This window comes from Melospiza georgiana, chromosome 7, assembly GCF_028018845.1.
Source record: "Melospiza georgiana isolate bMelGeo1 chromosome 7, bMelGeo1.pri, whole genome shotgun sequence".
Taxonomy (NCBI): Eukaryota; Metazoa; Chordata; class Aves; order Passeriformes; family Passerellidae; genus Melospiza; species Melospiza georgiana.
In genome coordinates, this window is record NC_080436.1 from 39,373,317 (window position 1) to 39,387,212 (window position 13,896).

A 13,896-nucleotide genomic window follows, 5' to 3' on the forward strand; every position below is an offset into this window, starting at 1 on the left:
GAGGGGTTTTAGCTGAATATCCATTGTTTTCTGGACTGGGGGAACTTGGAAAAGATGAATTATTGTTGTTGTTGTTGTTGTTATTACTAATATTATCATCATCATCACCATTATTATCATTATTATTATTACTATTACTATTATTACTAGTATTTTTACTATTATTACTATTGTTGTTGTTGTTGATTTGTTAATGTTGTTATTGTTATTATTAAATATCTTTAAATATTGCTCCCCTCTCCCAATTCAGCAAAGCACTTAAGCTCATCAGCTTGCTGCTTTGACACTCATTTTTAACACAATTTCAATACACTTTTAATACATTTTTAGTACACAAAGGTGCTTTAACACCTCTCACTGGCTCCACTGCACTGGAGAATCAGCCATGACAAGAAAATGACTCAAGCAGTTCTTGGGCTTCAGGCTTGAGCTTCCAACCAAAAATCTGGGATTTGGTTAAAATAACACAGACACAATGTTTTGGATAACACTTTTCTTTAATGGCATAAACCCCTAAAACTTTGCCTGCACACCAGACAGAAAAGCTGCTCTGGATGTTTTGAGAAATTATTCTAAGCACACAGATATCACAAAATAAAAGCTATTTTCTAAATTGGTTTATAAAACCCCCCCATTTGTGCCCTTGTAATGGATACAGAAACAGGTTTGCATAAATCTTTGGAATCTGATTCCAAAGTCTGAATGCCCCCACATTTCCCCATCAAATCTCTGGACACACTTTCATGTCTAAGTAATGAGCTGTCAAGAGATGCTGCAGAAGCCTTTACAGCTGGGAAAAACCTCATTATTGCTCCTATGAAAACAAACTGGCCTGTTTCCTGCAGGGAAGAATCAGCAAGGCTTTCTCAACCTGCCCATTCCTTGTGCATTTTGCTCTGCCAGGGGTCCCTCTGCAGCTCAAGGGCCAGAGAAGGTCCCCACTCCTGGCTGCTGTGCTCACCTCCTCACAGAACCTCACACACAACTCTCCTGCAGTGTTTCCTACATGCATGGCACACCCAGCTTAAAAAAAAAAATAAAAATCTCTTTCTTCATGATGTACTCCTTGATGAGAATGCTCTGAGGTACCAAAAGGAAATGTGGTCCCCAAGTTGATGAAAGATGCAAAAATCACTGATTTATTGTTCTGACCTTAATTTGGTGTTTGGCAGGGGCCAGGCTTGGTCACTCTCCAGCCTGTGAGTGGGACAGAGTGACACCCCAGTGCCACAGGGCCACGGGCAGAGTCTGGGTGAGGAACCCAAACCCCAGGAGCCCTGACCCCTACCTGGAGAGCCTCTTCACCTCCTCTGTGAACCCAAGAACGTCTGCAGAGGTGCCCACAACATCCAGGTGGGTGTCATAAGGGATGATCAGCACTCTGGGGTAGTGTGGTTTCAGCCTCTCACAGAGCTGTCTGAGTCTCTGCCTCCCAGCCCTGGTGGGCTCCTTGAAGCAGATCCTCTCCTTCCGTAAAATCTTCTGCAGCTCCACCGAGTAATTTTCTATCATTTTCTTGGCTTTTAATCCCTGTGCATCAGCAGCACTCTCAATGGTCACCGTGGTGATGTCACCATCAGTGACACCAGAAATGACAGCATCATTTCTCTGCAGAGCCTTGGCATGGAAGTGCTTCATGTAGTGATAGATATCCGTGTCCAGAACCAGCACTTGTTTTTCCCTCTGCGCGTTCCGGGTGGAATTCCTCATCTCTGCAGCACCTCTGTGCTCCTGCAGCTTCCTCCTCGGCCTCTGGTGGGGTTTTCTCTCTCTTCTGTCCTCCTCTGGGAGGGATTTTGCCTTCAGCAGGAGGAAATCCCTCAGCACCCGGAGTGCTGGGAAGGGCCCCTGCACTGCAATGTGCCCGTCACGCTGCAAAGGCCCAAAACTCAAAGCTGGGCTCTGCTGCTTCATCTCTTCCACCAAATCTTCTAACACCAAGTGATCTCTGAAAACAACCATGCTGAGGGTGGAGGTGACCCGGAGGAAGGCCTGGAATTGTCAATGGGAGAAGTTAAGGAGTGGCTAATGAGCATGAAGCATAATTAGATTAATTAGGTGCGGGAAATGGAAAGACAGAAATTTCAACAGACACAGGAGGGTCTGATCTGCAGCCTTGGAAGAATGTAAAAATAAAGCACACGGACATTAAGCAGAAACATCATAAACTTATGTTTCTATAGCTGTAAGTAAGAAGTAGCAAACTTCTTAAGTAACTTAGGTAAGTAAGAAACTATTGATAAGATGGTGAAGACTTTATAATGTAGAAATTGTAGAAATGAACTTGTATAGAGTAAGCTGAGAGTTGAGAAGTTGTAATAGAAGCATCTATTGTGTACATGTAATAATAACCCACTGGATAAAAGTATATTCATTGCAGCAGGAGTAAGTAAAGGTGATAGGTTAGAAAAGCAAAATAAACTTTTGAAACTGTCCATTGGGTTATGAAGTTCTATACTGCCCTGTAACAAAGAACTTGTGACCATTTTTTATGGCCGATAATTGGCCATAAATCCCACAGCCTCTGAGACTGATGTTTACCTGAGCCATAAATTGTTTTGAGCCCGACTGGGGTCGCATCCCTGCAATGAAAGCAGTGACAGTGACAGGGAGGAGCTCACCTGGTGGCAGTAGCGGGTCACTGTCAGGGGGAAGGGCCCGGGCAGCCTCTTGTCCTGCAGGAGATGCTGATCCTTCTTCAGAACACGCTCCACAACTGAAAACAAACCCAGATCCGAGCTCTAAGACTTCTCTGCATTTCAAATTCTAACAGCCCCCAGGTTCTACGAAATCCCAATTTGAAACCGTTCTGGGGCCCACTCTCCAGGGCACACCAGTACTTCAATATTAAATACACCATTTAATACCTCCTGCATCCTCGAAGGTCACGTAGGCAACTCCAGCTTTCCGTGTGGGATACGTGACCTGCTCCACGTCCCCGCCGTTGTTCCGGGACCTCTGGAAGTGGATGGTGAGGATGTCAGCCAGGAGCTCATCCTCCAGGAGGCCGGCTGGGACACCAGCGATGACAACTGTCCTCGTGCCTCTGGCAGCCTGGGCAGGGATGGCAAAGTCAGGAGGGACCCCCAGATTCCCACCCTGGAGAGGCTCCCGCTCCCCCAGCTATTTTTTGGGGTTTTTTTGAATTGATACACACTGTTCACACCCATATTTCAAGTCTGGAAAGATGTATTTTCAAGCAGCGATACATGAAAGTATCCATGAAGAATGCATAATCTCTGAAAAAATTATATATATCATATATAATAATATAGCTAAATAATACATTATATAATAGATAATATATTGTGTATAATATATAATATACTGTATATAATATACCGTGTATAATATATAAAATATAATACACCGTATATAATATATAATATATAATATTATATATATAATATATAATATATAATATATAATATATATATAAAATAATATATAATAGATAATTTCTAAATATAATTTCTTGCTTTATATATAATATATAGGAGATATAATATACAATAATATATATTATATATATAATTATCATTAGTATATATCACTATATAATAATATCCTTAATATATAAAATATATTATATATAATAATTTACATATATGAATTTTATATATATTATAATATATCACATATATTATATAATATATATTATATCATATATGATATATATATTTTATATATCTTATTATATTATACTTTATTATTATAATTATATTATTTTATATATATTACATGTTATATATAATAATATACACTAATAATAATAATATACACTAATAATTATAATATTATAAATTATATTATATTATATTATATTATATTATATTATATTATATATTTATATATTTCTATATTATAATATATATAATATATATAATATATATAATATATATAATATATATCATAAAATATATTATATAAATAAATATTATTGCTTCCATGTAGCAAAACAAGTTCATTTTCAAAACAGCTAAAATTCAGGCTTTAGGTGTGAATGGTATGAATTACAGCCTCTCTTTTTTTTCTTTGTTTTTTGATTTTTTTTCAGTTTCTTAGTTGTTTTAGGAGCCTTTGCAATGTGCATTTAGGGGTTAATTAATCCTGCCCAATCAGATCTCAGTGCCTGCCAGGCTGCCTCAGGCACCTGCATTAAAAATGGTTTTAAATGCCATTTAAACCCTCTTCTCAAAACAGGAAAAATGAGCATTAAATTTAAGTTTCTCAGCTGGAAGGTCCCACTGGTAACGTGGTTTCCTCTGATTCTGATATTTAACATCAGAAGAGAAAGAAAAATTGTAACTGCATGTGATGCTCAGCAGGATTCCCGGCAGAGTGGAAGGGGCAGATTCCTTGTTAAATTCGGGATCTCAGCCTTTTAAACCCTCTCAGCATCTTCTCAAAGCAGGAAAAATGAGCCCTAAATTTCAGTTTCTCACCTTTCCTGTAGTTTCCTGTGATTCTGATATTCGATATCACTGCACATTGCGGAGCACTGACTACATTTAACACTTCACTGACTTTTCGGAAAAAGGGAGATAAATTTGGTTAGTGGGAACGAGCTGTCAGTAACTGCACTTGAGGCCAGTCACTGCATCTGAATTCTTTAAATTCCTCTTAAGATTTAAACTTCTCTTAAGTTTTAAACTTCTCTTAAGTTTTAAACTTCTCTTAAGGTGTTTTTTTTCCTGGCCTGGGCTGCCTAGGACAGGATCGAAGCTCCAGCAGGTGCTGCTGAGGGAGCGATGCCTGCCCACAGTCCTGAGGCTCTGGGGGCAAGCCCAGCGAGAGGCTCCATGGAATTCCGAGCGCCAGGAGCTTTTAATTAATGACAGCAGCCAATTAAGCAGGCGGTGAGGCCCGTGCGAGAGGCGGCACGGAGGGAATGCAGACGGGGATTTTCTCACGCCTGGCACAGCCGGAGCTCGGCTCGGCTGCCAGACAGCCCTCACACCTTCCCAGCTGGTGTTTGGGAGCAACACTCGGGCCTGCTAGTGGGGTTAGGGGAAAAAAAAGCAACCCAAGAACAAACGGATTGTGCTGAATCACTCCCCAGACGCGTCTGTGCCGAGCAGCTGCTCCCAGGCAGGGATGGGCGATGCGGGAGGGGCCGGGAATGGGCCGCGAATGGGGAAGGAATGGGCCGGGAATGGGCCGGGAATGCGGAGGAAGGGAGGGAGGGAGGAATGGGGGGGGGGGGGGGGGACGGATGGAGCAGCAGCTCTGCTGACAACGGGTCCTGCTGGCGCTTCATGGCAAATCCCAGCCTGATTTGGGTTGGGAGGGACATTAAAGCTCATCCCAATCCAGCCCTGCCATGGGCAAAGACACCTTCCACTGTCCCAGGTTGCTCTAAGCCCCCATGTCCAGCCTGGCCTTGGGCACTGCCAGGGATCCGGGGGCAGCCCCAGCTGCTCTGGGAATGCCAGCCCAGCCAGGAATTCCCAGTTCCCAATGTCCCACCCATCCCTGCCCTCTGGCACTGGGAGCCATTCCCTGGCTCCTGTCCCTCCATGCTTTGTTCCCAGTCCGTCCCCAGCTCCTTTTCCAGCGCTTTCCCCCCAGCCCCTCCCGGCCCTGCCCCTCACGGTGTGCGGCCCCCGCTCCCCCCGGCACTTGCCATGGCCGCTCCAACGGGACGGGATCCCGACGGGACGAGGATCCCACCGGGACGGGATCCCAACGGGACGAGGATCCCACCGGGACGAGGGATCCCGGAGGGAAGGGCGCGGAACGAGCGGGCCCGGCGGGGAAACGAAAGCGAAAGCGGCGGGGAAGCGGCGGGGCCGCCCCTGAGGCCGCCCCCAGCCCGGCGGGGACAGCGCGGCCCGGCCCGCCCTGCCCGGCTGGAACGGGAACCGAGATTTGGGCAGGGACACACAGGGGGAGGGACAGGGACATGCGGAGACTTGAAAATATACATGGACAAGAACACGTGGAAAGGAACAAGGGAGAAGGGCATGCATAGAGAGGGACAGGGACACACAGGGACAGAGGGACACACATAGGGGCATATATGGGGACACACAAGGAGAGGGACAGGCAGGGACAGGGACTCTATAATCATATACATGGACAAGAACACACATGGAGAGGAACAAGGGAGAAGGGCATGCATGGAGAGGGACAGGGACACACAGGGAGAGGGACACGCATGGAGAGGTACAGGGACATACATGGAGAAGGACAGACATGGAGAGGGACACACAGGGACATATACATGGACAAGGATGCCCATGGAGAGGGACACAAGGGAGAAGGACACACGGGGACACAAATGGAGAAGGACAGGAGTGGAGAGGGACACGTGTGGACTGGGACACACATGGAGAGGGACATGCATGGAGAAGGACACACATGGAGAGGGACACAAGGGAGAAGGACAGGTGTGGACAGGGACGGACACACAGGGACACACGTGGAGAAGGACAGGAGTGGAGAGGGACACGCATGGACAGGGACATGCACGGAAAGCGAACAGTTGCAGGGATGCAGGGCAGCCGCAGCTGCTCGGGGCACCCTGTGCCAGGCCCTGCCCACCCTCCCAGGCAGGAATTCCTTCCCCCTATCCCACATGGCCAGGGACACCCCCCTGGCACCCCAAAGGCTGTGCTTGCACAGCTCCCCTGGCCCCAAGAGCCTCGTGTTTGGCTGGACAGCAATGCTGGGGTGAACACTGCAGCTGGGAATGTCCCTGTGTGTCATCTGGGAATAAAAACCACCCAGCCCAAGAGAAAGGCACCCCAGCAGGGAGGAAAAAGGGATACTGACATTTATAGACACATCACTGACACTTTATTCTTATTGTTCATCATTAAAACCAATCTCCAGCCTTTAAAGCACCTTAAAATTTAACAGGGCAATCATCACAAGCCATAATTCATCAGAGACAAAGGCAAGACATTTACAGACATTGTCTTTAAAGTGTAAAAATCTGATTTGTTTTCTGGGCTTTAAAACCTGCAGCTTCTCACTACTCCTCATGAGTCACACCTTATGAGAATTTTAAGCTTTTTCCTTTTTAATGATTTACTTGTCAATATTTATCAGTGAGATACAGTTGAAATTCATGACATTTTTTGCCTTTTTCAGGTTTTTCCCTCTCTCTTTTTAAGGTGTCTGGTCTTACCACGTTTTTGAGAGTGCAAAAGTGCACAACTTCTGTGAATTCCTCAGCACTACTTTGTTTGAAGTAATTATTATTATTTCCCAGTGGTCAGGTAATCAATCCCTGCCTTTGCATGCCCTAAACAGTGAGAGGTGCTACAGTCACATGGATCTCACTCAACAGCAAATTCAAAATAAACTCTGGTGTTTGCAGCCTTTTAACTTTCCATATTCAACTTTTATCCATTGCCAGTTAAGAGTCTGTCTGCAATAATAATCCCTGAGGTATTCCCTCCCCTTTCCCTGCACATCAAGATGTCAAATACCCCAAAAATAAATTATTTCCAATGTCAGGCTCATGTTAGTTTGGAGACAAGACTATTAGGGCCAAACCATTTCAGCACCCAAGGATGACAAAAGTGCAAAGTCTGAGGAGGATTTGTTTTCCAAGGATGAGAGCAGAAAAGGAGAAATATTCCTCTTTGGAAAATCACTCTCTCCAGCCTGGGATCACCAGATTCCTCAGGGCTGTTCAGCAGCACTGTTACAAAACCAAGTCCAGCACCAGCTCAATCCTTGGCTGAAATCGTTTTTAATTACCAAAATCATGAACAAAAATGAAGAAAATTGAATTGCAGAAATAAATATTAAAATCAAACAATAAAGCAGACTACGAACAGCTAAAGGCAGCAAATGCCAGGCCATTTTAAAGTGAAATTTCTTGGTTTTTTTCTATTTAATTCTCTCTATTTTAATTTCTATTTTAATTCTATTCTTCCCATTTTCTATTTTAATTCTATCACTAATTTGATAAGGTGGCTTTTATGAAATTACAGGATTCTTTCAGGTGTTTGAGTTCTGGTGGCACTCAGCAACCTCAGCAGGACAGGAGCTGTGTCAGAGCCACCTTCTGAAACTCTGGCACTTAAAGCAGGACTGGGAGGAGGCTTGGATTGGGATTAAATTAAATATGGCTTTTGCATCCAGAGCGTAAGAAATAATCCACTCATCCCACTCTGGAGTATTTTTAAATCTGCAAGGTATAAAATACGGAAAGTTGCAGAAAATGTGAGCTGTCACAGGGGCAGCTGAAGGCTTGGTCTGTGCCTTTCATGTGTAACACAGGCAGGGACTTTTGCTGACTCCCTGTGCAAAGCCAGAGCCATGAGACAAGGCAGGAAGGCAGGGATTCCTTTGCTACAATATCAATCTCAGAGCATTAAAGCACAATATCTACAGAAATCCCTGAAACTTCATCAGTTCTCTGTGGTTCCTGAGCTGGCATTCTCAGTATCCTCCTCAAAGCAAACATAGGCTGCTCCTTTGGAGATGTATTTGATTTTCTCTATCTCCCCCCCACCATTGCTTGGCTTTTGGAAGTGAATTTCAATCATGTCCTGCACACTTTCTTCATCCTCTTCCACCTCTGGGACTCCTTTCAGCAGAATGGTTTTCTTGGAAACCCTGCAGTGTGGCTGGGGAGGAAAAACAAACCTGGATTATACAGCAGCTGTGCACTCAAGGGAACTGGGAGAGATGGGAATTGAACTCTTCTCTCAGGTGTGGCTGGGATCTCTGATGAGGGGAAAACTTTAGGTAGTGGGAATTTCTCTGGAAAGAGCAGAATTCTGGACTCACACTGCCATGAAGGGCCTGGAACTCTGGACTCACACTATAGTGAAGGGTCTGGAACCCTGGATTCACACTGCCATGAAGGGTCTGGAACCCTGGATTCACACTGCCATGAAGGGTCTGGAACTCTGGACTCACACTGCCATGAAGGGTCTGGAATTCTGGATTCACACTACAGTGAAGGGTCTGGATTCACACTACAATGAAGGGTCTGGAACTCTGGACTCACACTACAGTGAAGGGTCTGGAATTCTGGACTCACACTGCCATGAAGGGTCTGGAATTCTGGATTCACACTACAGTGAAGGGTCTGGAACTCTGGATTTATACTACAATGAAGGGTCTGGAACTCTGGATTTATACTACAATGAAGGGTCTGGAACTCTGGACTCACACTACAGTGAAGGGTCTGGAACTCTGGACTCACACTACAATGAAGGGTCTGGAACTCTGGACTCACACTGCCATGAAGGGTCTGGAACTCTGGATTCACACTGCCATGAAGGGTCTTGGAGGAGCAGCTCAGGGCACTTGGTTTGTTGGAGAAGAGGGAGGGGAAACTCATCCCAGTCTGGAGCTCCTGAGGGACAGCTCCCATCTCTGCCCTCTGGGAGCAGAGGAACAACAGCTGGAGCTGGGCCAGGGCAGATTTAGGATGGATTTTGGGAAAGGCTCTTCCCCAGAGGGTGCTGGCACTGCCCAGGCTCCCCAGGGAATGGGCACATTCCCAACAGCTCCAGGAGGGTTTGGACACCGCTCCCAGGGGTGCCCAGGGTGGGATTTTGGGGTGTCTGTGCAGGACCAGGAGCTGGATCCATGATGCTGTGGGTCCCTTCCAGCTCAGGAGATTCTGTGGTTCCATGATTCCAAGCCCACACTTTAACTGGTGTGTCCTGCACTCCCTAATGCAGCCACACTCTGGGTTTGGGGAGCCCCGATGGCTCCTGCCAGCACCACCCCACAAAATCCCTGCCAGGACATGCTCCACACCAGCTGTGTGTCCTGCAGCCATGCCTTAATGACAAAGCCCTAATTAGAGACACAATTCTGCCCTGATCACCATCTCCTCCTGAAGCAGAGTGTCATGAGGCAGCTCTCACAATCTGGGCTGAATGAGGAGTAAAATCAAGGAATGGATGAGCAAATGTTGCATTTGCTGGGACTCTGGGATCCTGGCAGAGCTTTGTGCTTTAGCTCCTTCCCGAACAGCCCAGCACAGCCATGGGGGAGTGCTGAGGTAATTCCATCAAGGAAACACAAGCACACCCTTTAAAAATAAATTGCAGCTTCACATGAACTCAACAGCCCATTTCACACCCACTGTGAAGTTGTGAAGTTCACACAAAAGGAGTGAAAATTCTGCCCCTCCTCCTATTTCCCACCTCTCTGTTCTATCAGCCTGGAGTAGATTCCTTTACCTGAAACTTCATCAAGTGGAAATCAAAATGTGGTGAGACAGAAATGATGAACCACCTTTCCTCTGCACAGAAAGGGTATTTAGTACATCCCACAAAGTTGTAGCTTGCTGTAAGAGAATTAAAAAAAAAAAAAAAAAACAGTTAATTATTTAATATAATTTAACCACTATTTTATAAACATTTCAATGACCAAGCTCATCCAACTAATGTAGGATGGCACACCTGTAGATTCTTTATGTGCATTCTGCAAAAAGTTTATTTGGCACTTCCAAAACAAAAAGCAAAATCATGAAATGCCCACAAAGCTCTGAAATAAATCTGAAGCAGCTGCTCCAAGTGGATGTGGAATTGATCATGGAATTCCATCCAGCTGGGCAACAGGAATGCCTGTCCAACTGCACTGTCCTGCAGCAGAGCTAAAATCAAACTCATCTTCCTGATTTGCTGTTTGCAGAATGAGTGCCTGGCAAGGCAGAGGGAAAAAATCAGGGTTTTTTTTGGGAAAAGTTGTGAAAGAAAGCTCATGAACTGTGAGCAGGTTGTGTTTGCTCCAAAAGGATGTGATGAAAAACTGCTTTATTTCCCCACATCTCTGGGGGATCCATCAAGCTCCCTGTGGGAAGAGTTTGCAACACTCAGTGGTGACCCCAGAATGGAACCCAGGATGGATTTGTACAAGAAAATATTGGATTTGGATTAGAAAATATTCCAGACTCTACCTCCAGGCTTGAGGAATGTGATGACACCTGTCCCAGACCCCCTGTTGTAGGTCACTTCTTCTATTTCTCCTCCTCCTTCTGCCTGCTCAGTTTTGTAGAAATGCAGCTCAAGTTTGTCTCTCATCCATTCTTCAGGAATGGGAAGCTCAGGTATGTCTGAAACGTTGATCTTCTTTCCAGAGACAGTGACGTGGAGCTAAAAACATCAAATTTTTGTGCACTTTGTGACTGAAAACACTGAAAAAAAAAAAGACCCTAAAGCTTTTAAAGAGCTCAGATTTTGAGAGTTGCATATTTCAGCTGTTTACCTCAAACTGGAATCCCATGTCGAGTTCAAAAGGCTTCACTGTCACATTTGCTGTTCTGTTGTCCAAGTTCACACAGTGCTTGCTCATCTTTGTCAGCTTCTGGGCAACTGAGGGAAATCAGATATGGAAAGCTTTATTTAATCATTATAAACCCCAAATTATTCCCCAGTCTCTTAAAAAATCTCCTTTTGCACCAGTAAAGCAGAAATAAATAATAATTAGGCAACCAGATCCCAAGCATCCATGCCTACTTCCATAAAATCTCTGCGGTTTTATGTAGTCCAAATAATATAATAACAAAATATTATACGACTTTATTAATAACAAACAATGTTACTAAAATAATATACAATAAATATAGCAAATATATTATTAATTATACATATAAAATAGATTTTGAGTGGGACTAGTAGAACTTAAGCTGATGAAAGATGCTCTTATTGTATAAAATATTCTAAGATTTTTTTCCTGTTCCATTCAAAACATCCTTGGGGGAAAACCCCACCACTACCAGGTGAAATACTTCAGAGACATTAATTTTATAATTAAAATACACATCCTACCTTCCTCATCTTCAAAAGTCAGCAGTGCCTGGTTCTGGTTGAGTCTGAAGGGGGTTTTTGTGGCCACCCCAAACACACAGTGGGTGTCCATATCCTCATCTGCCCCATCATCCTTCATCTCTTCCAGGTGAGTGAACTTCAATTGCATTTCTGCCACCTTCTTTTTAACCTCCAACTTTAGAATTGACACAAAAAAAGAAAACTTGAATATTACCAATGCTATGAATATTTTTTGATTCCACTGCCTTCCACTGAATCAATGTCTGCTTGCTTCCATTCCTCTCACACTTCCAGTACCTCTTGGATTTATTTCCATATCCTCTCCCTGCTTCAAACTGGCTTGCCAGGAAAAATAAGAAACTTTCAGGTTTATTTCATATTGAAATTAGTAGAGGTTCAAATGCTGAACAAGTGGCCCCAGCAGCCTTTCAGAGGGACAGATTCAGTGGGGAGGCTCAGGTTTCCCACAGCAGCTGCCCCTGGATCCCTGCAAGTGTCCCAGGCCAGGTTAGATGGGGCTTGGGGATAGGGGAAGGTGTCCCTGAGGTTGGAATGGGATGGGATTTAAGGTCCCTTCCAACCCAAACCATTCTCTGAAAATAAAAATCTGCCCTCCTAAAAGACCAATTTGCAAATATTCCCCTCCTTTACCGGATTATCCTGGGAACTGTGTTCTTCCAGGTCTTCTTTGAGCTTTTCCATCTCCTTTTTCAGCTCAGTGTTTTCTTGCTTTAGCATCAAGAGTTCCTGCTACAGGCCAAAAAGATGAAATGCAGAGTTAAACACTTAAATAAAGACAGAAATATATTTCAGCAACATCTGGGCAGTTTCTGCCATGCTGCTGCTCTTCCTTCCTCATGTCCTCCTCCTTCCTCCTGTCTGCTCCATAATTCCTCCAGAACAAGGAATCCTGCTTGGACACAAAGCTCTGGGAGCAAATCCAGGATTTCCTGGACAGGGAATGTGAGAGGATGAGAAGGAAGCAGAGCAGATGTTGTCAGATGTTGTCACCTTCTTCCACCATCACAAGGTGGCTCCTGGGAAGTCACCAACCACTGCAGACACTTGGAGCACTTCCCATCAGCTGAAGGCCAAAGCCACATGGTGATCATGACCTTTCCTGGGTACAAATCCAAACTTTTGTGATTAAAGAACCAAAAATCAGCTTTCCGAAAATCTCCCCACAACCTGAGTGTGTTTAAGCTATGAATTATATTGTAATGGCTTAAAGCTGTAATTTCTCATCAGTGATCCACCAAAGCTCACTGGAAGCACCTCCTTGGCAGCCTGTGGGACCTTCTGCTGTTCCTGCCCATGGAATATCGAGGGAATGAACCATGGGGTTCTGGAACCAGCAGTTCTAGAAGAAAAATCTCTCTTCAGACAGGCCCTGGCTCTTGCCCAGCTCAGTGGCACCTAAGAAATGCTGATCCTTTGGGTGCAGAGCAGGGAGCTGGCAAAGCAGTGCAATCACCCCACTGGGTTCCATCCCCTTCACCCAGACCTGAAACTCATCCACAGGGGAGAACCTTGGAAGAGCAAGGCTGCTTTTGGCAGGTTTCACCCCAAAACAGATTCAGTTTATTGCAGTCTCTTTGCCTGCTAGTGAAAAACTGAAGTGCAGCAAAAAACACGTGGAACATCCGACCAGCACAGCTGCACGCTGGCAAAGCCAGTGAAACTGGGAATGTTCTCCCATTTTGCCAGCCCCAGCTCCCTCCCAGCCCCCTGCACACCTCACAGCTGGTGATTCTGTCCTTCCTCTGCTTCTCCTGCTCCTTCAGCTCCGCCAGCTGCTTCTCTGCTCTGCCACACTCTGCCTCTGCTGCTAGTTTGGAGTAAAACAGGTCAGCTTTTACCTTCCCAGCATTTTCAAGTCTTATCTGGAGAGCAAAAGGAAGAAGATTTTTAAGTTTTTTAAAGGTTTATTTCTAGAGGAACAAACAAAACCTTGAGTAAGCCCTTTGCACTTATTAATTTTTAACACTTTGGGTAAATATTCAACTCACAAGAGTGCCATCAACACAAGCACAAAGCATGGAAGAGCAGAACAAATTAAAGGTGTTATAAATGTGGGGGGTTTGATCTGATTTCAGAAGGATGCACCAATTTTTGTATTTTGGCAAATTTCCATGACTCCGTG

At 44.7% G+C, this 13,896-nt stretch overlaps 2 protein-coding genes across 2 annotated transcripts; both read right to left on the minus strand.

The window, feature by feature from the left end:
* Positions 1 to 1,093: 1,093 nt before the first annotated feature.
* On the minus strand, positions 1,094 to 3,223 carry RBM43 (RNA binding motif protein 43). The gene is made up of 4 exons (XM_058028519.1): positions 3,167 to 3,223; positions 2,868 to 3,054; positions 2,622 to 2,716; positions 1,094 to 1,992 (listed from the first exon to the last, which is right to left on the minus strand). The coding sequence occupies exons 1-4, from the start codon at positions 3,221 to 3,223 to the stop codon at positions 1,285 to 1,287; spliced, it is 1,047 nt and encodes a 348-aa protein (XP_057884502.1). The 3' UTR covers positions 1,094 to 1,284.
* Positions 3,224 to 8,369: 5,146 nt separating this feature from the next.
* NMI (N-myc and STAT interactor) lies at positions 8,370 to 13,615 on the minus strand. Its single transcript, XM_058028300.1, has 7 exons — positions 13,490 to 13,615; positions 12,405 to 12,503; positions 11,754 to 11,928; positions 11,191 to 11,297; positions 10,883 to 11,078; positions 10,164 to 10,270; positions 8,370 to 8,588 (listed from the first exon to the last, which is right to left on the minus strand). Exons 2-7 carry the CDS (start codon positions 12,489 to 12,491, stop codon positions 8,370 to 8,372), a joined length of 891 nt encoding a protein of 296 aa, XP_057884283.1. The 5' UTR covers positions 12,492 to 12,503; positions 13,490 to 13,615.
* Positions 13,616 to 13,896: the final 281 nt, after the last annotated feature.

Coding starts and splice junctions, on each gene's coding strand:
- RBM43 (XM_058028519.1), bottom strand. CDS start 3,223: ATGGATACTTTCATGTATCGCTGCTTGAAAATACATCTTTCCAGACTT. Junction 2,717..2,867: donor GACCTTCGAGGATGCAGGAG/GTATTAAATGGT, acceptor GTTTGTTTTCAG/TTGTGGAGCGTGTTCTGAAG. Junction 1,993..2,621: donor TGACCCGCTACTGCCACCAG/GTGAGCTCCTCC, acceptor TGACAATTCCAG/GCCTTCCTCCGGGTCACCTC.
- NMI (XM_058028300.1), bottom strand. CDS start 12,491: ATGCTAAAGCAAGAAAACACTGAGCTGAAAAAGGAGATGGAAAAGCTC. Junction 11,298..11,753: donor GACTTTTGAAGATGAGGAAG/GTAGGATGTGTA, acceptor GATTTCCCTCAG/TTGCCCAGAAGCTGACAAAG. Junction 10,271..10,882: donor CACATTCCTCAAGCCTGGAG/GTAGAGTCTGGA, acceptor ATTCTCTTACAG/CAAGCTACAACTTTGTGGGA.